Source organism: Elephantulus edwardii, unplaced genomic scaffold, assembly GCF_000299155.1.
Source record: "Elephantulus edwardii isolate Elephantulus edwardi_28Jun2011 unplaced genomic scaffold, EleEdw1.0 scaffold00185, whole genome shotgun sequence".
Classification (NCBI taxonomy): Eukaryota; Metazoa; Chordata; class Mammalia; order Macroscelidea; family Macroscelididae; genus Elephantulus; species Elephantulus edwardii.
The window spans coordinates 4,876,780-4,904,075 of record NW_006399935.1 but is presented as its reverse complement, the minus strand read 5'-3'; the positions used below and the strand labels follow the sequence as shown (position 1 = coordinate 4,904,075).

Sequence of the window (27,296 nt, the reverse complement as noted above, 5' to 3'; positions counted from 1 at the left end):
GTGTCCCGTGGGCGTGTCCCGCAGGAGCGCTCCGTCCGAGGTGGGGGTGTCCCGTGGGGGTGCTCCGTCCGATGTCGGGGTGCTCCATCCGATGTGGGGGTGTCCCACAGGAGCGCTCCGTCCGAGGTGGGGGTGTCCCGCGGGAGCGCTCCGTCCGAGGTGGGGGTGTCCCGTGGGGGTGCTCCGAGGTGGGATGTCCCGTGGGGGTGCTCCGTCCAAGGTGGGGGTGTCCTGTGGGGGTGTCCCGTTGGAGTGCTCCGTCCGAGGTGGGGGTGTCCCGTGGGGGCGCTCCGTCTGAGGTGGCGGTGTCCCGTGGGGCGCTCTGTCCAAGGTGGTGGTGTCCCGTGGGGCGCTCCGTCTGAGGTGGGGGTGTCCCGTGGGGTGCTCTGTCCGAAGTGGGGGTGTCCCGTGGGGGTGCTCCGTCCAAGGTGGGGGTGTCCCGTGGGGCGCTCATCCGAGGTGGGGGTGACCCCCGGGAGTGCTCTCTCTGAGGTGAGGAGTGGGCTTCAGGCTCTGGTGGGGGCGTCCCTGTGGGTCTGAGGCCAAGTGCGCAGGACAGGCACATACTGGACCTCCGACGGTACGGAGCCCTGAGGGTCAGTCTTAGGAGGCAATGCCAGGTCTCTGGGCAGTTGTTGTGGATCTGGGCTTGTGCTTAAAGGACATGCTGAGTCTTGGGGTAGGGTCACCCCTGGGAAACTGCCAGATCTGGGGGGCCATCCCCTGGGGACAGTGTCGGGTCAGGGAAGTCTCCCTCAGGAGGTGCTTTGACCTCTGGGTCTCGCCTCGTGGAAGGTCATCTCAGGGTTACCCTGGGGAGGCCGTGGCCGGTCTTGGACGGGGTGGTTGTTACTGGGCGGTCGTGCCGGGTGTCAGGTGACTGTGCCCGGGGACCATGTGGTTGACTCTGGCCACTCGCCCACCCCCGCCCGTCTCCGCAGAAGTGCGTGTACTGTCGAAAGCGCATGAAGCGCGTGTCGGGCGCCTGCATCCAGTGTTCCTACGAGCACTGCTCCACGTCCTTCCACGTGACCTGCGCCCACGCCGCTGGGGTGCTCATGGAGCCGGACGACTGGCCCTACGTGGTCTCCATCACCTGCTTCAAGCACAAAGCCGGCACCCCAGCAGTGAGTGCCAGCCCGCACACCGGTGCCCCTGCTGCTGTCTGCATGCATCCCAGCCCCCCACCCACCTGTGCCCCTGTCCCATCTGCCTGCACCCCAGCCCCCCACCAGCCTGCCCACCCTCTGAAGGCCACTCTCACTCCTCCCAGGCCCAGTTCCTGCGGGCCGTGACCTTGGGCCAGACGGTCATTACCAAGAACCGCAATGGGCTTTACTACCGCTGCCGCGTCATTGGCGCCGCCACACAGACCTTCTACGAAGTGAACTTCGACGACGGCTCCTACAGCGACAACCTGTACCCGGAGAGCATCACCGTGAGCCTGGGCGGGGCATCCAGCCCGCAGACAAGTGTCAGGCGGGGTTGTCCCTCTGAGGAGGCCAGGGAAGGCCCAGGGAGGAGGCAGGAAGGGCCTTCACCCTTCAAGAGGGGCTTAGGGGAGCCATCACCCTTGGGACAGGGCCTGGCCCTCTGAGAAGAGGGGTGACGGGGGCCTCAGGAAGCACCTCTATCTCACCGTCCTCCCAGAACAGCCGTGGCCAGCCTCCCCATCTCTCTGCTGTCCTTCCCTGGGAACTCCTGCAGGACCTGAGCTCCCGCCTCCCCAGTGTCCCCTCCCAGAGCCCTCCCTCAGCATCTCACCCCTAGAGTTCCTCTCAGTGTCATCTCCCACCGTCCTCCCCCAGCACCCTGCCCCAGCATCCCTCCCTCAGTGACCGCCCCAGCATCCCTCCCCCAGTGACCGCCCCATCATTCCTCTCCCAGCACCCTCCCCCATCATTCCTCCCCATCATTCCTCTCCCAGCATTCCTCTTCCAGCACCTTCCCCCAGTGACCTCCCCCAGCACCATCTCCTAGCATCCTTCCCCCAGCCTCCCCCAGCAGCCTTCCCCCCAGCACCTCCTCAGCATCCATCCCCAATGTCCCCCCACAGTGGCTTTCCCCCAGCACCCAGGTGACTGGTTACAGACCCCAGGGCCTCACTGCTTTCTCTGTATGCAGAGTAGAGACTGTGTCCGCCTGGGGCCGCCGCCCGAGGGCACGTATGTGGAGCTGCGGTGGGCTGATGGCAACCTCTACAAGGCCAAGTTCATCTCCTCCATAACCAGTCACATCTATCAGGTGAGATGAGGGCGAGGCCGGACTGCTGCTGGCTGCGCTGTGTGGGTGGGCCAGAACCTCGGGGTCTGCTCCGTGGGGTGCAGGTGCTCCCCCATTTACACGGGAGAACATCACTGTGTCACAGTCACCAGTACAGAGGCCTTCCTGGACTTTGGAAAGGACAGACAGCCCCACCGTGGGGCTCACACTGGGTAGTTAGGGACTGGTGCCACATCTCTCGGGGTCAGTGCTGGCTCTGGGGTGGGGGGTGGGAGTGCGCTCAAATCCGGGCTTGTCCTGAAGAGACAAAGCTGAATCTCGAGGAGGGATCCTCAGAATTCCTCCTCTCGAGACACTGGTGACGTGGGCCAGGTGGAACCCCCAGTGGACAGCTCAGCTGCTCACGGAAAGGTCCACCCCGAGACGCCCTGGAAGGCGAGCCTGTGACCCTGTGAACCATCCCCACGGACGATTGCAGGGCAGCCCCGGTGCTCACGCTGCCCCTGTGTTGGCTGGGCCCCAGCGGCCTGGCTTTCCTGCCACCATGGGAACGGAGGCTCAGAGAAGTGTCAGGAACCCTGTGCTCACACAGCGAGGCTGCAGAGCTGACCTGGCTGCACTGGGCACCTCACACCCTCCCTGCCAGGGACCGCCACTCTGCCCATCTCCCCGTGGGCGCCTGGGTCCAGCCCTTGAAGGCCGAAGTGAGGGAGAGGGATGAGCAACAGCTGAAGAGGCCGGAGGGAGCCCTGGGCTGCAGCGCGGCCAAGCGCGTGGACAGGGTCTGAAAAGTCGGCAGTTTGAATCCCGCACCTCACCCCTCGTGCCCCACTCCACAGGAGGATGCGCTGGCAGTCTGCCCTGGTGGGGATCACAGCCCGGAGAACCCCATAGGCCTGTGTGCTGGCCACAGAGTGAGGAAGAGCTGAGAATAAACCAGCAGCAGGCCCGAGGGCCGAGCGCATGCGCACGGGTCCCTGGGAAGCACCCGGAAGCAGCCGGCCGGCCCGAGCTGCCCGGGCATCCCGCGGAATCCTGTCACCAGACATGGAGTCAGTCTGTCCCACAGCAGGACAGACTCAGCCCCCAGGGGACAGCCAACCAGGAGCCACCTCTTGACCCCAGAGCCAACAGAGAGTCACTAGACTCTGTAGGGACCATCTCCTGTCCCTGAGCACCTGGGGACCACATGCCGAACAAGAGCTGAGGGCAGAAACAGAGGTGCCGGGAATGTAGCCTGCAGTGTGGTGATGGATCCACACCTCACAGTCGGGGGACACCGTTGTTCTGCCGCTTGGCTAGATCAGGGGGCCAGACCTTGGTGGGGTGCTCACATGATCCGCTGGCCTTCACTTGGCCTTGACGAGTCAGGCAGGACTCAAGTCAGCAGTGCCTGTGGAAGCTCCGACAGATTGAGCTTCAGGTGCAGCTGGGTCCAGCAGCCGTGCACCTCCGTGACCTCTCAGAGTGGACACCAGTGTGGACAGGCCCTGAGAACATGTCCCCTGTACAGGTGGAGTTTGAGGATGGGTCTCAGCTGACCGTGAAGCGGGGGGACATCTACACCCTAGAAGAGGAGCTGCCCAAGAGGGTCAGGTCACGGCTGGTGAGTGCCTGCAGACCCGGGTGCAGTGTTAGGAAGCCCCTCTGAGGGCCTGGGAAAGTGGGCCCTGGCCTGGCATCACACCTGAGTGGGCCTCATCCACCAGGCCTCCCCTAGCCGGACGGCCCCCCTGCCCCCGCCATCACCCCCACTACAGGCAGAACAGGCACCGAGACACTTGAGAAGGGCTGGCTTCTAGGGAAGAAGCTACCCATGTGGTGGGAGGGTACAGAGGGGACTGCTACACACACACACACACACACACACACACACACACACACACAGCTGAGGCCTGACCGCTCACACCCAGTCACACACTCTACTGTGTACACACAGCACAGGGCTCAGCCATGTACCCCAAACACACACAGCACAGCAGAACCCTGACCGCTCACACCCAGTCACGCGCGACCATGTACACTGGACTATGCTCTCACAGCCCTGAGCACACACACCCGGCCACCCACACTCACACAGGACCCTCCTCACTTTCCCTCACGGTGTAGGCCCCTCACACACCCAGCAGAGCACACGCTCACAGGACCCTCACACAGCACAGGAACGACCCTCACACTCTTACATGGCACCGGCCCAAACACAGACACCACACACACTCACAGGACCCTCCTCACCTTCCCTCACACACCCGCCTGAGCACACGCTCACAGGACCCTCACACTGTCCCACACGGCTCAGAGCCCACACACACACACACACCCGCGAGGCTGGTGCCATCACTTTTGAGAACACCAGGTCCAGAGGGCAGGGTGGCGTATTTCACGGTGGTAGAAGGTGTGCAGAAGGAACAGTGAGGGGCCTGGAAGTTTCCTGGGGACCCTTCTCCTAAGGCCTCCTGGGTCCTCGTCCAACGGGAAATGACCTGTCCATCTCCCATGCCCAGGGGAGGCAGCAGTGGGGAGCAGGCCTCTCTCCACCACGCCTGCTGGGAGGGTGAGATGGGGGCTCCCCCACTGACCAGGACCCACTGAGAGGCCTCAGGAGGTCACTCACTGAGGAGCAGGGGCCCTAGTCAGCTCCCTGTTCACCTGGTACACTGGTCTCCACAGTCGGTCAGCACGGGGGCACCCCAGGACAGCGCCTTCTCAAGTGAAGACGTGAAGGCCGCCAAGCGCCCACGGGTGGGTGCCCCACGGACCGCCACCGTCCCCAGCGCCACCGCGGAGGACGTGACCCAGAGACCGGACTACCTGGCCTTCATGGAGAACCTGCTCCAGGTGCAGGGTGGTCCGGAGCCCCGTTCTAGAGCTTTCTAGAGCTCCCGCCACGTCCATTCCTCGACCTCTCAGCCCAGCACGGCCGCCCAGCCCCGCACCTGCTCGCGGGGACCCTGGCCTCGTCTCCCTCCTGGCCCGAGGCCACCTCTGCGCAGCAGCCGAGCGTCGGGGCCGCGGCCGGACTCAGGGAGCGGGGCCAGCGGCCGCCACCTCACTCCTCAGACCCTGAACCGTGAAGAGCTCTTCTCGAAAAGGTGCTACCACATTGCCTCCCGCGCGACCCGGAACCGTGACGTGTACATAGGCCGCCTTTGTGAAGGTCTTTCTATAAATACATACTGTTTTAAACAAACGCAAGGAAAAACGGAACACGAGATGAGGAAATAATCCCCAAAGTTGTTTTCTAAGATTTGTGGCTTTAAAAAACAAAACAAAACCCACACAGACCAGAAACGTTCTTTTTCTCAGAACTGGGATCTGCGAAGGGCGATGACAAGCGTCTCCCTGTTTCTGTTTGTTGTTGAAGTGAGCGGTGGGCGGACGTTGAGCGGGACGTGGGGCTAGACTCACCGAACCCCAGACTCCACAGCGTCCATGGCCGCCCCAGCGTGCCTGTCCAGCATCCTGGGCCAGGGGCCCACTGCACTGGGGTAGCTGGCGCCGTGTCCCGCTGGCCCGTGTGCTCACACCTTTGCGAAATAAACACTTTCTCTTCCCGTTTGCTGACGCCTTTGCTTCTTTCCCATGAGACACGAGAGACCCTCCTTCCCTGCACAGCATCCCAGTGCCTCTGGGCTGAGGGTCCCATTAGAACATGCATGGCTCAGCACTGGGGTGCCGACGCAAATGGGGTGAGGCCTGAGGTAGGGGCCTGCCCTGTTCATTTCCAGACGAGGCCTTGGCCACCAGATCCTGCTGCCCAGATGCCCCTGGGTCTCTGGATCCCCACAGCCCGCTGCCAAGATTCCCCTGAGTCCCTGGAACCTCACAGCACAATGCCCAGATACCCCAAGTCTTTGAAACCCCATAACCCACTGTCCCTGTATCCCTGGAACCCCACATCCCTATGGATTGTCCCAAGAGGTGGAGGAGGGATGCTATCCAAGGGAAGGGTCAGCTGTGGGCTCTGGATTAAAACAGATAGGCATGTCCTTGAAGGCCAGACCAGGGAGAGACCCTTTGACGTCATAGGACCACAACACCCAGTTAGCGTCCTCCTAACCAACCAGCCCTGGATGATGGGAGTGTATGCTGATTTGAAAAAGAAATATTTTTTAATATAATTTTTATTTTATTATTTTTGTGTGAGTGTACCGTCAAATCAGATCTGACTGGTACAGGAGGATATTGTCCCTCCTTCCCCGGCAGAGCATCTGGTGGATTCGAACCGTGTGCCTCTGGGATTGTAGTTGCAGCTCCTTGCCACTAGGCCACCAGAGCTCCCCGAAATATTTTTAATATGATGTTCTAACAGTACTTACATTTAAGAGGAGAGACTTTCAGAAACTGCTCATGCCAGGTGTAAGGCGAGGACCATGGGGACCCCAGCGCTGAGTTCACGGTACTGGGTAGGCTCTCTGCACTGTGAGGAGGGGGCAGTAGGAGACATGTCCACTTTTTGACCCCTCCACCTGTGAGATATCACCCACGAGAAACGCCCACAGACCACAGAGACTGCCCTGTGCTTCCTATCAGTCCCTGTGAATTAAAGGCTCTTTAATACCATGGTCCTGCCATGACCTTGGACTTTTCTGCATTTCCCTGTGTTCCTGGCTGGGAGAGAGGGGCAGGCCCCTGAGGGCTGGAGGGGAGGAAATAAGAGGTGGTCCCCTTGTCCCCCCTGCTCTTCTGCTGGCTGACAGTGCTGGGAGCCAGGTGAACATTCCAGAACCTAAGTCCATTGTCAGACCCCTCACCTCGTGGTTCGTGTCCAGCCATGGGAAGGGTTGGTGGTTCAAATCTACCTTCCATGGAGGACAGCCATGGAGGATAGGGGTTCCTATCCCCGCCTGGCTATGAGGCCCTTATGCCCCAGGGCCAGAGAGTGAGTCCCCTGTGAGTGAGCCCTGAGGCTATGGGGTACCCAGGGCCTCTATGACAGAACCCCTCACTTACCCTGGGACAAGCTGCGGCACTGACCCAGCACTGACCCTGCTGACTTTTCCAGGGTTGGTCCAAGTTGTTGACTCTTAACGTCACCCTTAACAGGCGGGACAGCTGATGACCACACCCTGACATTGACGGGCAGAGCGCAGCAGCTCTGTCCAGCCTCTCCTGCCCAGAGGGCTGGTTGCTTTCAGTCACAGCCCACCCCCCAAAACAACGATCCCCGCCCCACACCACAGTCTACCCATCTGAGCTCAGCACCCTGGACTGCTGTCCTGCCCCTGCCCTACACCTTGGTCCACCCCTCTAAGCTCCAGCCTCCCACGGCGGTCCTATCCCACCTGGCCCCGCCCGCACGGCCCACCCCTCAACGCCCCGCCCACACCACAGTCCAGCCCACCAATCCCCGCCCACACCCCTCCGAGCCCCAACCACGCCACAGCCCACCCTCTAGACCCCGCCCACACCACTGCCCATCTCCAAGCCCCGCCCCACGACGCCCACCCCTTCAGGCCACGCCCACACAGTAGCTCCTCCCCTTCTGGCTCCCCACACATCATACTCCACCCCTTCACGCCCCGCCCACACTGCAGTCTCTCCCTTCCTGGAGTCCCACTCCACGGTCCACCCCCTCTACGCCCCACCCTCATGCTGCAGCACCTGCCTGCTGGCCCCGGCCCACTCCATGTGTTCTTCCAAGTCCCGCCCCTAGGCTGCTGTCCTGGCCCGGTCCCTCTAAGCCTCACCCCTACACTGCAGTCCCACCCTCCCGGCCCTGGCCCACACTATGGCCCGTCCCTCCAAGCTCTTCCCCGCAATCCCACCCTCCTGGATCTGCCCCACACCCCCCTGCAGTCCCATCCTCCTGACCTCGCCCTGTACTGCGATCCTCCCTTATAAGCTCCGCCCCTCGTGGTACCCACACACACCCTACCCTCCTTTCAGACCGCACCCCAGCCCTTGAAGCTCCCGGTCTCCAGTCAGGCCCTCCTTGGTGGGCACCATGGCGCACTTGTCCTCTGACTGGCGGGTGAGGGGAAGTGATGACCGTGACCCCAGCTCTAGTGACAAATGTCTTTGCCTTGGGACCCTCCTGATCGGGCCACCACGATCAAGGGCCTTGAAGTCACTCTGGTGCCACTCAGAGCTCTGCAGCCCAGAGCCCAAGAAGGCCGTTAAAGGTGGGGCGGGTGGACACGCCCCAGCTGGTCTGGGACCCGGGAGGTGTGTCACTGAGCAGGGTCAGGGCATCTGCCAATCAGATCTTGTGATCAACGTAAGAGTCCAGCACAGACCCACTCCCACCCCTCCGGAGCTGGCGGGAGGGAACGTGTGGGGCCCGGAGGAAAGCGTGTTGGGAGGGAGATACCCAAGTGTGCTCACAGCTTAGGGTGGCCCTGGAGGAGGGGAGGGCGGGGGTCACCCGTCTGGAGAGGGCATTCTGGTGGAAGAAAACAGGTGAGTCCTGTGGTGTGAAGCTGGAGCAGGGGGAGAGAGAAGGTGAGTGCAGTCCATAGCGGGCAGCGGGGCAGGACCCTGGCTTTTACTCAAAGGGGAGCCCTGGAGGGCTGTGGGCAGTGGAGGGATGGACCTGACTCACTGCTCACAGCCGCCCTCTGGCTGCCGTGGGAAGAACTAGGTGGTGCCTGTGAGAGTCAGGGACCAGCATGAAGGTGACTTGAACACCGGAGGATGGTGCTGACATGGAGGGAGGAGTGTGCAGAGAAACCAGCAGTTCCATATGGGAGTGAACCCCCTAAGAAGAGACCGAGAGCCAGCGAGGGGCCCGAAGTGGTTGATCGGAAGTCACTCAGACGGCTGCCACTTTCCAAAAAGGCAATGTCTCTCCAACACATCTGTTGACGTGTCCGGCCGCGGTGGCTTACGTGGTGGTGTTATACTAGAAGCTATGCTACCGGGGTTTCAAGTGCCAGCAGGGCTGCTGGTGGAGGACAGGTTTCAATGGAACTTTCAGGCTAAGACCAGGAAGAAAGGACTGGCCATCGACTTTTGTAATAAGGGGCCCTTGGACACTCTGCAAGGATCAGAGGAACATTGTCTGATATAGCACTGAAAGGTGAGATCAGGTGTGGAGAGTGGACGGTCAGAGAGAGAGAGAAAGGCTGTCAACAAGCTGCACGGACACAGCGTCTATAACGGGGCTTGGGCTCTGTAGAGAGTGAGGTTTTGTCCTGTTATGTGTGAGGTCACTGCAAGTCACAGATGACAACATCTAATAACAGCATCCCACCTCCAAGAGCCCAAAAGCTGTCCCACGTGGACACAGCAGCCGTGGCCAGGCCTGGTGCTGTCCGCACAGAGGTGCCCTACCCCAGGCCAGCACATTCTCTACAGGATGGACCTTCAGTTGGCACTGGCTCCCGAGCCCAGCTCTCCAGGTGGCCAGCCACGCTGCGAGCCCTGCTCTTTCCATGACTTTCTAGAACCTTGTCAAGCCAGCCGTTCGGGACAAGCCAATGCCGGATGCAGCCAGGCCCAGGAAGCCAGGCGGGACTGAAAACAAGCAGTTTGTGCATGTTCCACTGTGTACAGCTGACAGGTCTGTGTGCAGGGAGGGGGCAGGTGTCCTGTCATGCCAGTCTCGGCGCCAGGTCCCAGCAGGGGACACAGTGTCAGTCCGCCTGGTTGAGGTCTTCTCTTTCACTGACCCTTCACCTTTCCAAGCATCATGTCCCTCTCCAAGGAATAGCGTCTCCTAGCAACATGCCCAAAATATGCGAGACGAAACTTTATCATCTTTGCTTCTAAAGAGCATTCTGGCTGCACTTTCTCCAAGATATACCTATTTATTCTTTTGCCTGTTTACTCTTTTGGCCATCCCTGGGATGTTCAACACTCTTCTCCAACACCACAGCTCAAAGGCATCAACTCTTTCCATCATCCTTATTCACTGTTCAGCTCTCAAATGCATAACAAGTGATCAAAAAACATGGCCTGAATCAGGTGCACTTTAGTCAAACTGACATCATTGCACCTCAAAAATCTGAAAAAGAAAGCTCTGGTGGCCTGGTGGCAAGAAGCTGCACTGCAATCCCAAAGGCACACAGTTCTAATCCACTAGATGCTCTGCTGGAGAAGGAGGGGCAATCTCTTCTTGTGCCAGTCGGATCTGACTCGACGGCATGCAACAACAAAGAAAAAAACCCAAAAATTGGAAGAATCTGTTCTCGAAATCAGTATATTTGATTTTTGTAAATAAACTAGTATTTAAAAAGAGAGAGAGAGAGAGAGGTTCCAAAATGCAGACTTTCCCAGTGCAATGCATCTCCTGATCTCCTGACTACAGATACCAAGGGTGTTGATTGTGGATCCAAGAAAGATGAAATCATTGCCAAACTTCAATCTTTTCTCCATCTGTCTATTTTTATGTGACAGCATTAAGAAGTAGAAACACAGCTTAGGCATGTGCCCTGATGTGAACAGATGAGAACAGAGGCAGAGAGAAAGAGTAAGCTGGTGGTTAAGATGTTGGAGAAGTTCCTCCTCAGGAAATAACATTTAAACGCCATGCTTCGTGGGATAGTATGTCAGACAGCTGCAGCTCTGGGTCCATCATGTTGGGTCCAGTGTCCTCTTAGAACAAGACACAGCAGCCCACAGGCTATGAGCCACATCTGGCTCTCCACTTGCATTTGTGAATAAAGTTTTATTGGTACACCAAATGCCCAGTCATTTGCTCATGCCTGTTTTCACACCGTAAAGGCCGAGCTGAGTCATCTCAGTGGAGACTGATTGGCCTACAAATCTGAGATTATTTAATCACATGACTTTTCACAGGAAAAAAATATGCTTATCCCGGAGTGGCAGTCAGGTTCCTGCTGGTGAAGCAGCTTGAGCTCCACACTCAGCCTGAGGTTGGCAGTTCAAAGGCACGCAGTGGCACGATGGGGGGAAAGGGCTCGCTCTTTGAAGACAGCTGCGTGGAGTTCAGTTCTGCTATTCGTTCCCGGGTGCACCATGGTCCCCAGGGTGACAGCTTTGTCTCTGGAGGGCGAGAGGTGGTGGCTTCCACATTATCTCTACATCTTTGACGACATTGTCCTCCCGTCGGGGAGCTGGTCCCTCACTGGTGAGGCTCACCTCGTCTCCTGAAACACCAACCAACCCAACCCACCGCCGTGGTGTTGAATCCACCTCCTAGTGACCCGGCTAGCTTCCCGAGGCTGTAAGGCTTCATGGGAGGATGCTGCTGGATTCGAACTGCCAGCCCTTTGGGTTCCAGGCCACACTGTGCCACCAGGTGCCTTCCTTCAGCCCTGCACAATGGTGATCCCCTTGGACTGAAGCACTGACACCTTTGAGCTGTGGAGTTGGCAGCAAGTACAGACCACCCTACAGCCAGCGGAAGAGACTCATCCGTCGTGGGGAGGTGCAGCTGGAGCGACGGGGGTCTCGGCACTCTGGGCACGTTGGTGGGAGGGTCCCATCCTTGGAGGAGGACAGCGGGCTGAGTAAAGGGTAGGTTCAGTGAGCAGGAGGAAGACCGGGCCGGGGAGGGGGGCTGATGGCTCGGTGGCTGCAGAGACACTAGGACGGCGGGCACCTGGTCTGCACCAGGCACACAGGGTCAGCTGCTTCAGCAGGACACCCTACACCCCACCCCCGCCACCGCCAACCCCGGCCACCTCCACCACAGGCTACCCCCCAATTCCAGCCACCTCCACCCCCAGCCACTGCCACCCCCAGCCACCCCCACCCTGGGCCTCCCCCAACCCTGGCCACACCCACCCCTGGTCACTGTCACCCCGGGGCCACTCTAACCCCTGGAACTCTCCCACTCTGAACCACCCCCACCTCGCAGGCCACCCCTACCCTACCCCTGGTGACCCCACCCTGGGCCTTCTCCACTACCCCTGGCCACCTCCACCCCGGGCCATCCCCACCCCCCACCCCCAGCCACCCTTACCACCCCCAGCAACCCTCACCCCGGGCCAACCAAACCCTGGAACATTCCCACTCCCAGCTACCCTCACCCGCACCCTGACCACCCCTACCCCGGGTCACCACCACCCTTGGTCCCTATCACCCCGGCCACCCAACTCCTGGAACACTCCCACCTTTAGCCACCCTCTCACCCCACAGGCCACCTCTATCCTACCTTCGGCCACTCCCACCCCAGACCACCCCCACCCCTGGTCACTCCCACATTCGGCCACCTCCATTCCGGGCCACCCCATCCCCGGCCATCCTCACCTCCTCACCCCCAGCCACCCTTACCACCCCTGGCCACTCTCACCCCTGGTGACCCCCACCGCGAGCCACCCTCACCTCCGCCCCCCCCCACTCCTGGCTACCCCCGCCCCTGGCCACTGTCACCCCCGACCACCTAGGGCCCTGCAGTGAAGGACACAGCTGCTGGTCCCCGTCCCTCCCTGCAGTCTGTCGCCCTGGCTTGGGTCCATCATCACAGCGCATGGTTTTATGGGTGGACCGCGGCCCCGTGCACCCCGCCACCACCACTCCACTTCTCAGACTCCTCCTATCCCTCCCACGTGCCCCCTCCTCCAGCTGCTCCACAGCACGGAGTCACAGCCCTGTGTCCCCCCCCGAGCTGGCAGCCACTCTCAGCCACGGACACACCTGGTGGCCTGGCACCGCACTGGGGACCTTGATTTGTGGATGAAATGGATGTCGCACGTTTCTGTGCTTATGCACAGGGATGTGACGCCACCGTGCTGCAGGCTGGCCGGGGCTGGCACAGGGCAGGCGTGGAGGGGAGGATGGCAGCCAGGGCCACGGCAGTCAGTGTCAGGACAGGTAGGCGTGGAGGAGAGGGTGGCAGCGGGGGCCATGGCAGTCAGTGTTAGGACTGGTAGGCATGGAGGAGAGGGTGGCAGCCGGGGCCACTGCAGTGTCAGGAGAGGTAGGGATGGAGGGGAGGGTGGCAGCCAGGGCCACTGCAGTGTCAGGACAGGTAGGCATGGAGGAGAGGGTGGTAGCCGGGGCCACAGCAGTGTCAGGACAGGTAGGGATGGAGGGGAGGGTGGCAGCCGGGGCCACGGCAGTCAGTGTCAGGACAGGTAGGTGTGGAGGGGAGGGTGGCAGCCTGAGCCCCAGCCGTGACAGGACAGATATGCCCTCTCCTGTCCTGAGTGCTGTGTGCCTCCCTCATCAGGGACCCGTCCTCCAAACTCCACGTGACAGACCAACCAAGAGATGTGAGTGATGTGTGGAGGTTGGAGTCCTGGTCCCTCACGGCCCCGCAGTCTCAGGTCGGTCATCGCTCCCCTGTGGAGCACACAGGTACTGAGGAAGGAAGGTGACAGCGGGCACGTGCTTTCCATCCCGTCGCGGTGTCTGACTCTCAGGGCCACCAGAAGCTGTCCAGCATGAGGCCACCTCAGCCTGGAGGTCAGCCCCAGCCACGCTCTGGGTGAGAGAAGAGAAGCTGCACGATGAAGCTGAGTGGCCGGGCTCACCCTGCTCCTATTTAGAGCCCCCTGTGGCTCCAGGCCATGGCCTTTGTCATCACTTGTTATGCATCAGAGAGCTGGACAATGAGGAGAGAAGATAGAGAGTTGATGCCTTTGAGCTGTGGTGCTGGAGAAGAGTATTGAGAATACCATGGATTGCTAGGAGAACAAACAGATTCATCCTGGAGAGGGTTAAACCGGGCTGCTCCTTGGAGGCAAGGATTCTGAAGCTTCGTCTGACATACTTTGGAAATGTTGCAAGGAGGGACCAGTCCTTGGAGAAGAACGTCATGCTTGGGAGGGTAGAGGACGGCACAGGAGAGGAAGACCCTCAATGAGATGGATTGATTCTGTCACTGGGGTAAAGGGGGTAGGCATGTTGGAGACAATAGGATTGGCAAGGGATGGAGCAGGGTTTAGGGCTGCTGTACATAGGGTCGCTATGAGTCACAAGTGACTCGAAGGCACATAACAACAACAACGTGGCTCCCAAGTGCCCTGGTCTGGCCTCCACCCACCAAACTCAACCACCACCAGCTCCACTCAACAGCCAGCCCTGGATCTGCTGGAAATGGTCCCCCCTTCCCTTCTCTCAACCTCTGAACGAGGGTCAGGAGCTGACTCACAGACGTTCCCAGCGCTTCCTCTCACCACCAGACCATATTCTGCTGTCACCTGGTGGATTTTCAATTTTAGATGTTGATTGCCAGGCCTTTTTTCCTCGTCTTAGTCTGGAAGCTGTGCTGGAACTTGCCCACCATGGGTGACCCTGCTGATATTTGAAATGTTGGGGGCACGGCTTCCATTGTCCCAGCAACACGCCAGCCCCCAGGGTGGGCCTGAGGGGGAGACAGGGAAGTCCTAGAGAAGCAGCTGGGAGTCAGGGAGACAGCGAACGTCTTCTGCTTCATGCTGCTGCCGTTGTGAAGGGCCGCCATGTCGAGTGCGAGTCAGAGCCACTCCACCACCAACAGACCTGAACCCCGAGCCCACTGCTGCAGTCGCTGCGCCAGTCCATCCCGTTGGGGGTCCTCCTTTCTTTCCTTGACCCCCCACCTTTCCAAGCATGATGTCCTTTTCTAAGGGGTAGTTTCCCTGAGCAACGTGCCCAAAATATGTGAGGCAGGTCACCCCACATAGCTTGTACACCCCAGTAGAAGGGTTCCCCTCCTGTCTCTTCCCTGACGTAAGCTGGAAGGTGGCAAGGAGGACGTACTGGGGGCCGAAATGCTGATTTCTCTGACAACGATGAAGGCTTGGTCTCTTTCCAGATGATTAGAACAGGCCTTCAAACCTGTTTAAGACGAGTCCACCACGGCCGAGCGACAGACACTCGGACACGTGGCACAGCAGCAGGGTCTCGCCACCCAAGTCAGACAGGACGGGAGCCCGGAAGCTGTCCTGCCTTTTCAAGGCCCAGAAGAAGAGCCCTGCATACCGTTGGTGGTGGCACTGGACCGGAGTGAGGCTCTGAGCAGCTCATCTGAACCCTGTGCTGTCCTCAACCCTCCTCACTGTATCTGCCACGGCCCAGCCGCTGCTCCAGTCACACTATCCAGTCATCTCGTGGAGGGCTTTCCTCTCTTCCGCTGACCCTTCATCTGTCCAACCACAATGTCCATTCCCAAGAACTACCCTCACCTGACAACGTGCCCCAAGCAGGGCAGGTGACGTGTCCCCCTCTCTGCTCTGAGGGGCACCCTGGTTGCACTTCTCTGAGACAGACGTCCTTGCCCTCTCGGCTGTCCACGGGATGCTCAGCACTCTTCTCCAGCGCCACAGCTCGAGGGATCGATTCTTCTCGTGTCCTTGTTCATCGCCTCACTTTCAGAAGCACAGGAAGCAGCTGGGAAGACCTTGGCCTGAATCAGGCGCACCTTGCTCTTTGAACAGCCATCAGAGGAAAGACAGGTAGTTAGAAGCCACCAGGTCGTTCTGACTCATAGCATCCTCGACAGGACAAGCCCTCTCGGCACTGGCTGCTGCGGTCCTGCTGTCCGTCCTGCTCCTGCAGGACTGTCCTCTTTCCTGCTGATGCCCTACTTTTCTAAGCGTGATGTCCTTCTCCGGGAACTGGTCCATCTTGGTAACACGTCCAAGGCACATAGACGAAGGCTCACCAGTCCCCCTTCCAGGGAATGTTCTGTCTGTATTTCTTCTGGGACAGATGTGTTTGTTCTCCTGGCAGTCCGTGAGAGATGTCCAGTGGTCTTCCCAGCATCACAGTCCTGCGGCCTCCCTCATTGCATGCATACGAGGTGACAGATTTGAGTAAGGTACACCTTAATCCTTACAGTGACATCCTCAGGGAGCTCTGGTGCCCTAGTGGCAAGAAGCTGCACTGCAACCCCAGAGGTACGAGGTTTGAGTCCACCAGATGCTCTGCTAGAGAAGGAGGGGCAATCTCCTCCTATGTCAGATCCGTTTGACGGTACACACACACAAAACAGTAATTTTTTTTAAAAAAGGGACATCCTCCCTTTTTCTCCCTTTAAAGAAGTCCTTGACAACAGATTTGGCCAATGCAAGAAATAATTTGATTTCTTGAATGCTGCTTCCACAGGTGCTGATGGAGGATCCACATAAAAGGAAATCCTTGTGGGAGTCAACTTGAATTGAAAAGGAGAAAAGAGAATGGAAATCCTAAGTCTCTGTAAATTTTCATTAAAATTAATTTAAAAAAAAGAAAAGGAGAAAAGAGCAAACAATAAATACTGGTGAGGTTGTGGAGAGATCGGAACTCTCATTCACTACTAGCGGGAATATAAAAAGGTCCAGCTATGATAGGTGGTCTGGTGCTTTCTCAAATGTTGAAACCAGCAATCCCACTACTGGGAATATACTCTAAAGAAACCAGAGCCATGACTCAAACAGATGTATGCACACCTGTGTCTATTGCTGCGTTATTCACACATTTAAAGAGATGGAAGCAACCCAAGTGCCCATCAACAAATGAAGTCAGAGAAAAACGATGGTAAATTCACACAATGGAATATTATGCAGCACTGAAAAATAATGCACTCATAAAACATACAACAAGAGGAAGCCTGGAGGACATTGTGCTGAGTGAAATATCTCAGACAAACACTGCGTAACACCACTGTTATAAAATAAGACAGATATTGGGGGGTATTGAGGAGAGACTAAGAAAAGAGTGAATAAATAATGAACACTGCATTAAAACAGATAAGGGGAAGAACTGTCTGGAAGGAATCTATGATTTGACATTATATGTATGACAATAATCTGGAACAAAGGGTGCATGTTGTTGACGAGTCTTCCTCCAAAGCTGATGCCACATTCTTCTTCATAGAGCTTCTCAAATTATTTGCTCACTATACAGATTGAACTGATAGAAAGGATAAAATCCTGACATACACTTTTCTTGATTTTTTAAACAGAGTATTTAATATTTGAAATAGAAAATGTCATCATACTATAAGCTAAAACAAAATCAAATACATTAAATTGTATAACCACAAAATCCCTCAAGAAAACATAACCAGTCCCAAAATCTGGTTTAAAAATACTGACTAGCGATTGGAGCCTGACTAATTGTGATGTTTGTGAGTGAAGAGCTGAATTTCTGAAATAACAGAAGGTCAGTCTTTCTCCTGGGGGAATTTTTCTGTCAGAAGGTTAAATATTCTAACATTCAGGTTTTTGGATCCAAGTTATACGTGTATGAACTGAATGGAACAATTAGAGATAATTAATAATATTTAAAAATACAAATTACAAGAACTATTGCTACTTAGGAAGCATCGGTGTCTTAGTGCTAAGGAGTTGTGCTGCCAACCCAAAGGCACATGGTTCGAATCCATCAGCTGCTCCGTGAGAGGATGGGCAATCTCCTCCCACGTGATTAAACTGCCTCTGAAAACCTGCTGGAGCTTCAGCTATGGGTCAGATCCAAGTTGATGGTACATAGCAATACTTACTGAGAACAGATTATTTTAAAGAAATGATCTTTGATTTTATATAACAATTGTATTCTAATTGTGATAGTAATTCCATTTCCCCCCCTTTTTCTGAGAAAGTCTGTTTTAAAACCAAGTGGTGCTGGAGAAGAGTGTTGAATATACCATGGACTGCTAGGAGAACAAACAGGTTTGTCCTGGAGAAGGTGAAGCCGGAATGCTCCTTGGAGTCAAGGATTCTGAAGCTTCGTCTGACATACTTTGGGCATGTTGCAAGGAGGGACTGGTCCTTGGAGAGGGATGTCATGTTTGGGAGAGTGGAGGGACATTATGAGAGAGGAAGACCCTCGATGAGCTGGATCAATTCAGTGGCTGGGGTGGCGAGAGTAGGTGTGTTGGAGACAGACAGGTTGGCACAGGATAGAGCACGATTTAGGACTCTTGTACATAGGGTTGCTATGAGTCGCAAGCGACTCGACAGCATATAACAACAACCAACATCAGTATGTTAAATGATGCCTAAAGAAGTATTAGAATGTACAGAGAGCTAGAGAATTGGGGAATAAAAAGGGAAGAACTCACTTAGCATTCTCAAGCTGAAAGAACTGAAAAGCAAATTCAAGCCTCAAGTTATACTTAGAGATGCTATGGCCAAAAATTTTGAATGATCCAGAAAGCATCAAAGGAAGATGGAGGGAATACACAGAGTCACTGTACCAAAAAGAAGTAGCCGACACTGAAATATTTCAGGAAGTATCATATGTTCAAGAGCCAATGGTGATGAAGGAAGAAGTTCAGGCTACATTGAAAGCGTAGGCAAGAAATATGGCCCTAGGAATCGATGGCAGAGCAATTGATGCATTTCAACTAACAGAGCAGCCCTGGATGTGCTCACCAGCCTATGCCAGGAAATTTGGAGGACAGCTGTCCTGACCAGCTGACAGAAAGAGATCCACATTTGTTCCCACTCCCAAAAAAGGTGAACCCATCGTCATGTGGAAATTTCTGAACAATATCATTACTATCACATGCAAGCAAAATACTTCAAAGATAATTCAAAAACAACTAGAACAGCATATAGACAGAAAATTGCCAAAAGTTCAGGCTGGATTTGGAACACTTCGTGGCACCAGGAATATAATTTCTGATGTCAGATGGATCCTGGCTGAAAGCAAAGAATACCAGAAGAATGTCTATTTGTGCTTTATTGACTATACCAAGGCATTTGACTGTGTGGATCATAATAAACTATAGCCAACATTGAGGAGATTGTGCTTGTGTGAAACTTATAATGCTGTTGTGCAGAGCAAGGGTTTAAAATGAAGAAACATATGCGACAAGCTTGTACCCTCTCTCCACACCTACTCAATCTGTACGTTGAGCAAATTATTCCAGGAGCTGGACTCTGTGAAGAAGAATGTGGCGTCAAGATCAGAGGAAGATTCATCAATAACCTGAGTTAAGCAGATAACACAATTTTGCTTGCTAAAGGTGAGGAAGACCTGAAGCTCTTGCTACAGAAGATCAAAGAATATAATCTTCAATATGGATTAAATCTCGTCTGTTGTTTGTGGTTGTTTGCTGCTGTCGAGTCGTAGATGACTCATAGCGACCCTATGAACGAACAGCCTGAGCACTCCTGCTTCCAGGCTTGTTTTAGTCGGGAAGCTCCAGCCAACACTGTCCACTACGGGTACCCATTACCACGATTGGCACATCACTGTCACAGTCTTCAGCATCACAAGAGTTACTTCTGTACAGCAACGCACAGACCAATGCTATACCACCTGCACGTCAAACATGTAAAATCTCATCCAGAAAACAAAAATTCTCACTACTATACTACGAGTTGCCTATGACTCGACGGCAATTAAGGACAACAACATAGAGAGAGCTCAGTGGGCCTAGTGGGCAGAAAGTGATGCTACCAAGCCAAAGGTGGGTGATTTTAATCTGCGGCCCTCAGGCCTGGTTTTAATTGTGTTTGGTCAAACATTCTTCTAAGTGGTATGACACTTGTCTGACCATTTGCTGTACAAAGGTAACTCATGTTTGCTGGGATGCTAAACACTGTGACACTGATGTGTCAAATGTGATAATGGTTACTCATGGTGGACAGTGTTTAGTGGAGCTTCCCGATTAAAAGAAGCTTGGAAGCAGGAATAACATCCACTTCCGAAATAGCTTGTCTCCAGAAACCCTATGAACTTGGAGAAACAATGAAAGTTATACAAGTGTTCAGGTCTTTCGTTCATAGGGTCACTATAAGTTGCCTATGACTTGATGGCACTTAACAACAAAAACAACATACCAACAGGCATTTGGGCCCTTGGGCCTGGTGTTAACGGTGTTTGGGGACAACATTGCTCTAAGTGGTGCAGCACTTGTCTGTCAGTTTGCTGTACTGAGATAACTTGAGGTTGCTGCGATACTGAAATCTGTGCCACTGGTGTGTAAATGCCATAAGACTTTCCCATGGTGCATTAAAAAACAAGGAACTCATGCAATATTATTCAAAATGGTTGACTCTGGAGAACATTATGCTGAGTGAAATATCCCAGTCACAAAAGGACAAATATTACATGATGCCACTGTTGTAGAATGGGACTGTCCTTGGGGTTGGGGAGAGACTGAGTAAGATGGGTTCAATAATGTATACTGCACTGAAACAGAGGAGGGAGAGAACCGTTTAAAAGAGAGATATAACCGGGTATTTCTGTCATCACAGGAGACTAGAGCGAGGGCTGCATGGTGGAGGGGACCTGGGGGAGGGTTTGTAAAACAATGAAAGAATCTTTTCTTTTACTTTTCCATAATTTTTGGACTCATGTACTTATAACTTGTTAGTCAAATTTGTGTCTTCTAGGTTGCAACACCCCCATGATACATCTTGAAGGATATGAACATGTACGGCCAAGCACAATCAATAAGAGTGCATCTAAATTCCAAAATCAATCTCCATAATAGTCTATGTGTTTCCTACTGCCAAAGGGGCCCTTTAGAGTAGTGAGAGAAGATCTTCACCCTGAAACCCACAGCGTCCCTTTTCAGCAGGAAGTAGCTAAGAGAATACGCCGTCCCCTTTTCCTTATGACTCAGGGTGAAGTCTCTCTCAGGGAGGAGTGATAGGGAATGGCAAAGGACACACTGACAAAGAAGATTAATCAGAACTGGCTTTGACAAGCACTGTGGCATTTGGACAAGAACAAACTGGGAGGAGGGTAGAGAGAATAGTGCAACAATGAATGAGTGGAAGCCCAAAATCTCTGTAAATGTTTATGAAAATTAATAAAATATAATTATAGAAAAAAAAAAGAGTTTCCCATGGTGGCCAGGTTTTGGTGGAGCTCCCTAATTAAGACAGACTTGAAAGCAAGATGGGCCATCAACTTCCTAAATAACAGGCCTTTGAAAATCCTATGAACACTAAAAGAAGCAGATGGTTATAACAGTGCAGTGGTAGAGCCCAGATAGGAGGTCAGTTGAAATGAGAACACACTGACTGTTGCCATGGGCCCTTGTGTGTCAGGAAGTGTGAGGATGGTGCAGGATAGAACAGGGGTCAGATCTTTTGTTCATGGGCTCGCTATGAGTCGTATTAAACTCGATGGCACAAATAAGCATCATAATGATAGTTGTTGTTGTTATGTGTCACTGAGTCACTTGCGACTCATAGTGAGCCCATGTACAGCAGCTCAGAACCCTGCCCTATCCTGCCTGAGCCAATTTCACTGTTTCTGACACACTTACCCCCATTTCCCCAGTTACTGTGTTAATCCATCTCATCTGGGGTCTTCTTCTCCTGTGCTGTCCCTCCATATTTCCAAGCATGATGTCTTTCAAAGACTGGTCCCTCCTGGCCATGTCCTCAAAGTATGTGAGATGGAGCTTGAAAATTCTTGCCTCCAAGGAGCAACTTTGTTTCACCCTCTCTAGGACAGACCTGTTTGTTCTCTTGGCAGTCCATGGTATGCTCAAGACCCTTCTCCAAAACCACAACTCAAAGGCATCGATTCTTCTATCATCCTTATTCATTGTCCTGCTCTCTGATGCATAGCAAGTAATTGTAAAGACCATGGCCTGGATCAGGTGCACCTTAGTCTCTAGACTGACATTGTTGCTCCTCTGTACTCTGGAGACATCCCTGACAACAGACTTTTCCAATGTAATTAATCTTTTGATTTCCTGACTGCTAGTGCCAAGAGTGTTGACTGTGGAGCCAACAAAGCTGAAGCTCTTAACAATCTCAAAATCTTCTCGTCTATTCTGACATTGCCAATTGGCCCAGTGGTGAGAATCTTTGTTTTCTTGATGTTGAGCTTCAATCCATATTGAAGACTACAGTCCTTGACCTTCTGCAGCAAGTGCTTCAGGTCCTCCTCAGTTTCAGACAGCAAGGTTGTGTCATCTGCATAGCACGGGTTGTTGATGAGTCTTCTTCCAATCCTGATGCCACATTCCTCCTCTGTTCCATATGTAGATTGAATAAATATGGAGATTGGACGCACCCCTGACACACTCCTTCTCTGATTTTGAACCATCTTGTTTCCTTGCTCTGTTCTGACAACTGCTTCCTGGTCCAAGTGTAGTCGCATAAACACTAGTGTTTTGGGATTCTCATTCTTCTGAAGGTTAGCTACAGTTTATTGTGATACACACAGTCAAATACCTTTTCATAGTCAATGAAACACATCATGATAGACAGATAAAACACTGAACCTGTCAATGACTTCATTTTACTTGGATTCCTAATCCGTACACTTGGTGACAGCAATCTAGAGATCAGGAGATGTGTTACATTAGGAAACTCCGCTGTCAAGGATCTGTCCAAATTATTGAGGAGCAATGATGTCAGTTTGAGGACTAAGGTGCACCTGATCAGGCCTGATTCAATCACTTGTTATGAATCTGAGAGCTGGACAACAAATAAGGATGACAGAAGAATAATTGATGCCTTTGATCTGTGGTGTTGGAGAAGAGTACTGTGAAAAGAATAAACAGAAGGTAAAGCCAGAGTGCTTTTTGGAGGCAAAGATGGTAAAATTTCATCTCACATTCTTTGAGAATGTTACTTGGTGAGATTATCTTGAACAGAAACATCATGTGTGGAAAGGTGAAGTATCAGTGAAGGAGAGGAAGACCTTCAACCAGATGAATTGACACAGTGACTGCAGCAATGGGCTCACGTGTGTCAGAGATTATGAGAATGGTACAGGACAGGACGAGGTTCAGATCTGTTGTTCATAGGGTCGCTATAAACATACTCAACTTGTTCAGATCTGTTGTTCATAGGGTCGCTATGAACATACTCAACTCAGTGGCACCTAACAAAAAGGTTTTTTGCTAAAAAAGTGAAACTGTTTAAAAACTTAATAGAACATTTTGAAGACATCATTTTACCTGGAAGATAGTGTTATACCTTCCGCTCAGATGATTTTAGTAACAGTTTTTAAATCAATCCACACATTTATTTTTTTAAATTTGTGTGTGTGTGTGTGTGTGTGTGTGTACCGTCCAATCAGATCTGACTGGTACAGGAGGAGATTGTACCTCCTTCTCCAGCAGAGCATCTGGTGGATTTGAACTGTGCACCTCTGGGATTGCAGCACACCTTCTTGCCACTAGGCCACCAGAGCTCGCCACAATATTTAAGCTGTGATAAATTCTCCGTGTTAAACCATTTGACTTCTGCTTTCCTGATTGTAAGCCGTGCAGTGTTCCTGGTTCTGTTCAGACAGCTGCTCCGTGGCTGGTGGAAGCAGATCAGCCGGCATCCCGCCAGGCTCTGGAGATTCACTTTACCTGGTGTTTGTTTTTGTCGATGTCTTCAGCCCAGCAAAGTCTTCGTCCTTCGGTGCCATTGACTCCTGACCCCCGTTGCCTCCTGCAGTGGCCGTGCACTGACCAATCTTTCTGGTACAATCACTCTGTGTTTCCTTCCATCTTCTTTTGATATCGTCTGTGTCATTCAGTAATTTGCCCGTAGAATTTTTCACTATTGCAGCTCAAGGCTTAGAACCTACGTGGGTCAAAGCCCGAAACACAGGAGATGGGGTTGCTATGCAACCAGGGACAACTAGCCGTGACTGAGCCAGTCTGTCTGAAATCCTGGATTAAAAAGCCTTTTGTTGGAACTATTAAAACATACTTTTTAAAAATAAGAAATCATTTCACGTCAGCAAGGGGGGCAAGTTGGCTCGCAAGCCCTCCCCGCGGCATAGCCATCCAGCTCGCATCAGCTTTGGGCTCCAGGCTGGAGTCACACCGGGCTGATGCTTTTCCTGCCTTTCATTTCTGCCTGACAAGCAGACCAAACCTTGGCTTACTGCGTTCAGAGCATCAGCAAACAGCTGATGGGTGCTGTGGTGGGGCTGAGTTCGTACTGTTCTCCATGGCTGAGTTTTCAGAAGTAGATTGCCAGGTCTTTCCTGTGATGGACTTGAACCGCCAACCTTTTGTTTAACAGCCCAGCATGTTAACTGCATCAACCTGGGTCTCAACCCCAGAGGAGTTGGTGGTGGTGCTGCTGTTAAGTGTCATTGAGGATGACTCAGAGCAAATCTATGAACAATAGACCTGAGCCCTGTCCTGCCCTGTGCCATCCTCACCACGTCTGATACGCTTAAGCCAATTGCTGCAGTCACCATGTCAATCCACCCCAGTGAGGAGGGTCTTTCTCTCTGACCCTCCACCTTTCCAAGCATGATGTCCCTTTCCAATAGCCTTTCCTGGTAACACATCCAAAGTATGAGAGATGAAGCGTCGTCATCCTTGCTTCCAAGGAGCACTCTGGTTGCATCTCTTCCAAGACATAGCTGTCTGTTCTTTTGGCAGTCCATGGGATATTCAGTGCTCTTCTCCAACACTGCGACACAAAGGGATCAATTCTTCTTCTGTCATCCTTATTTGTTGTCCAGCTCTCAGAAGCGTAGCAATTAACTGACAAGATCATGGCCTGAATCAGGGGCACCTTAGTCATCAAACTGACATCATTGCTCCTCAATAATTTAGAAAGTTCACTGACAGCAGACTGACTTCCCCAAAGCAATATATCTCCTGATTTTCTGGCTGCTGGTACCAAGAGTGTTGATTGTGGATCCAAGTAAGAGGAAGTTGTTGACAGTTTTAATCTTTTTCTCATGTATCATGATGTTGCCTGTTGGTCCAGTGGTGAAGACCTTTGCTTATTTTATGTTGATATGTAAAGAGGATGGCACAACCTTGCTTGCTGAAACTGAAGAGGACCAGAAGTGCTTGCTGCGAAAGGTCAAGGACTGCAGCCTCCTATACGGATTGAAGTGCAACATTAAGAAAACAAAGATTCTCACCACTGGGCCAATTGGCAGCATCAGTATGGATGGTGAAGCGATTGAGATAGTTAACAGTTTTAGTTTACTTGGTTTCACAGTCACCACCACTCTTGGCACCAGCAGCCAGGAAATCAGGAGACAAATTGCATTGGGAAAGTCAGCTGTCAGAGTCCTTTCCAGAGTACTGAGAGCAACGATGTCAGGCTGGAGACTAAGGTGAGCCTGATCCACGCTATAGTCTTCGCAATTACATGGTATGCATCGGAGAGCTGGACAGTGACTAGAGATTATAGAAAGAAAATCGATGCCTTTGAGCTGTGGTGCTGGAGAATAGAGTTGAATATACCATGGACTGCTAGGAGAACAAACAGGTTTGTCCTGGAGAGGGTGAAGCTGGGCTGCTCCTTGGAGTCAAGGATTCTGAAGCTTCGTTTGACATACTTTGGGCATGTTGCAAGGAGGCACTGATCCTTGGAGAGGGACGTCATGTTTGGCAGAGTGGAGGGGCGGCACAGGAGAGGAAGACCCTCGATGAGATGGATCGATTCTGTGATTGGGGTGGTGGGAGTGAGTGTGTCAGAGATGGTGAGGTTGGCACAGGGCAGAGCGGAGTTTAGGGCTCTTGTACATAGGGTCGCTGAGTCGCAAGAGACTCGATGGCACATAACAACAACAACCACACATGTAAAGAGGACCTACAATACTCGCTAGAGAGGATCAAAGACTAGAGTCTTCAACATGGATCACATCTCAGCACCAGGACCCCAGACTTAACAAATGTCCACTGCTTGCTGTAAACAGAAACACTAACACAGGTGCCACAGGTGGGTAGATATAAAGGCCAGGCAGTGATGTGACTGCCTCTCACTGATTTTGGGGCCACCACTGAAAATAGAGCGCCCATGCTGGAGGGTCCATCCTGGGTAAGGGTCCCTCACGGCTGAGGGTCCCTCCCGGGTGATGGTGCCAGGTGTGAGCTGGGCTGAGCTCCCCGGCACATGACTTCACGTTCCTGATCCACCTTGGTGAGCAGTCATCTTCCCCTGAGTGCGTGTCTGTGCCTCTCCTGCTCTTTTTCCAGCTCAGAAGAGGTGGGCAGAGGTGACGGAGACAGATGGCATAGAGCCTGGGGGGGTGTTGGCGTCACTCTACGGGGACTAGGGAGCCGTAGGAGGATTGTGAGGGGGAATTGCCGGCAGCCACCCAGGACTCACTCCTGGGACAGCAGTGAAGTCAGGGGATCCTTCAGATCCTCCTTGGAGGGGCCCCTAAACAGGGCCATAGAACCAGGCGAGACTGCTAGCCTCCGTGCACCCCACAAAGAGACGGAGGCAGCCCCCTGAACCCTGGCCTCCCCAGGACAAGCGCTGTGGACACTGGGACACCACCATCTGATAATAGAATCTGTTCTGAGCAGCTGCTTGGTGACAAGTATAATAAAGCGTATTAATGAGACCATTATTACTCCCTAATTAAAAGCTAATAACTAAGAGTTAATTGCCTTTAAAAGATGAAGCGAGCCCAGGCTGGGATTTATCTCTATTTTCCTTTGCTTGCCTGGATGCACTGATATTTGGGAACTAATTAATTGAATAAAATTGTACAGAAAACTAATAATCTCCGTGAGCCATCTGAGGCCGTCCAATTAGCAGGTGTTGGTGGTGGGTCCCGGCGTTGAGGGTGCCCCACCCTGAATCTGGCACTGACAAGCACTGGGGGTGCCCTCAGGGCCAGTGCTGACGTGCACTGGGGTGCCCTCAGGGTGAGCGTCTGAGGGTGTGGCTGAGGCCAGGGTGGGGCGGAGTGGGTACCCACATGCTGTTGAAGAGTAGAGCAGACCAACCTGTGCCACAGAGCAGTGCCTTTATCAACAACAACGTATCTATGATTGTACGCACTGTCCGGTCAGAACCTGACCCTCCAGCGGGTTCTCAGAGCCAGTTAATGGCACAGGAGGAGATAGTCCATCCTTCTCCCGGGCAACAGCGGGTGGATTTGAACCAGGTGACCCATTTTTACGAGCCCACAGCTTTCCTTCCATCCTTTTTCATTTTGAAGCCATTTTTGCATCACAAGAGCGCCCTAGCAATACTTGACTGCTCACTACAGGGCCAAGGGGTTCAGATGTGTCCAGGGTGCCTCGGAAGAGAGGCCTGGCAATCCACTTCCCAAACCACCAACGGCTTCAGACTTCCCACAAGGAGTCCTGACATGATTGCCCTGAGATAATGGTGAAAACACAAGCCGAAAACAGCCCCTGCCATCTTCTTAAAAGGAAATTGTGGTTTCATTTAAGCAGTAGAGAAGGCCTGGCTGCAGGGTTGTGTCTCTGGAAGGTCTCCCTCCATGGAAGCTGACACCACAGCTCCAGAGGTCAGGCAGGGAAGGTGGGGGGGGGGGGGGGGAGGGCTGAGCCTGTGCTCATTGGGGAGCACACCTCACTAAAGAGGGGAGGATGGGTGATC

The 27,296-nt window shown here is 53.5% G+C and overlaps 1 protein-coding gene across 1 annotated transcript in view; it reads left to right on the top strand.

Annotated features, from left to right (window-relative positions):
• The window catches only part of KDM4B (lysine (K)-specific demethylase 4B), a 131,204-nt gene extending 118,686 nt beyond the window's left edge, over positions 1–12,518 (top strand). The window contains exons 18-25 of the mRNA XM_006896435.1: positions 942–1,127; positions 1,274–1,438; positions 2,125–2,244; positions 3,737–3,829; positions 4,894–5,061; positions 5,134–5,374; positions 11,990–12,187; positions 12,271–12,518. Coding sequence (XP_006896497.1) covers positions 942–1,127; positions 1,274–1,438; positions 2,125–2,244; positions 3,737–3,829; positions 4,894–5,061; positions 5,134–5,374; positions 11,990–12,187; positions 12,271–12,518 — 1,419 coding nt within the window. The remainder of the gene's footprint in view (positions 1–941; positions 1,128–1,273; positions 1,439–2,124; positions 2,245–3,736; positions 3,830–4,893; positions 5,062–5,133; positions 5,375–11,989; positions 12,188–12,270) is intronic.
• The last annotated feature ends 14,778 nt before the right edge of the window (positions 12,519–27,296 follow it).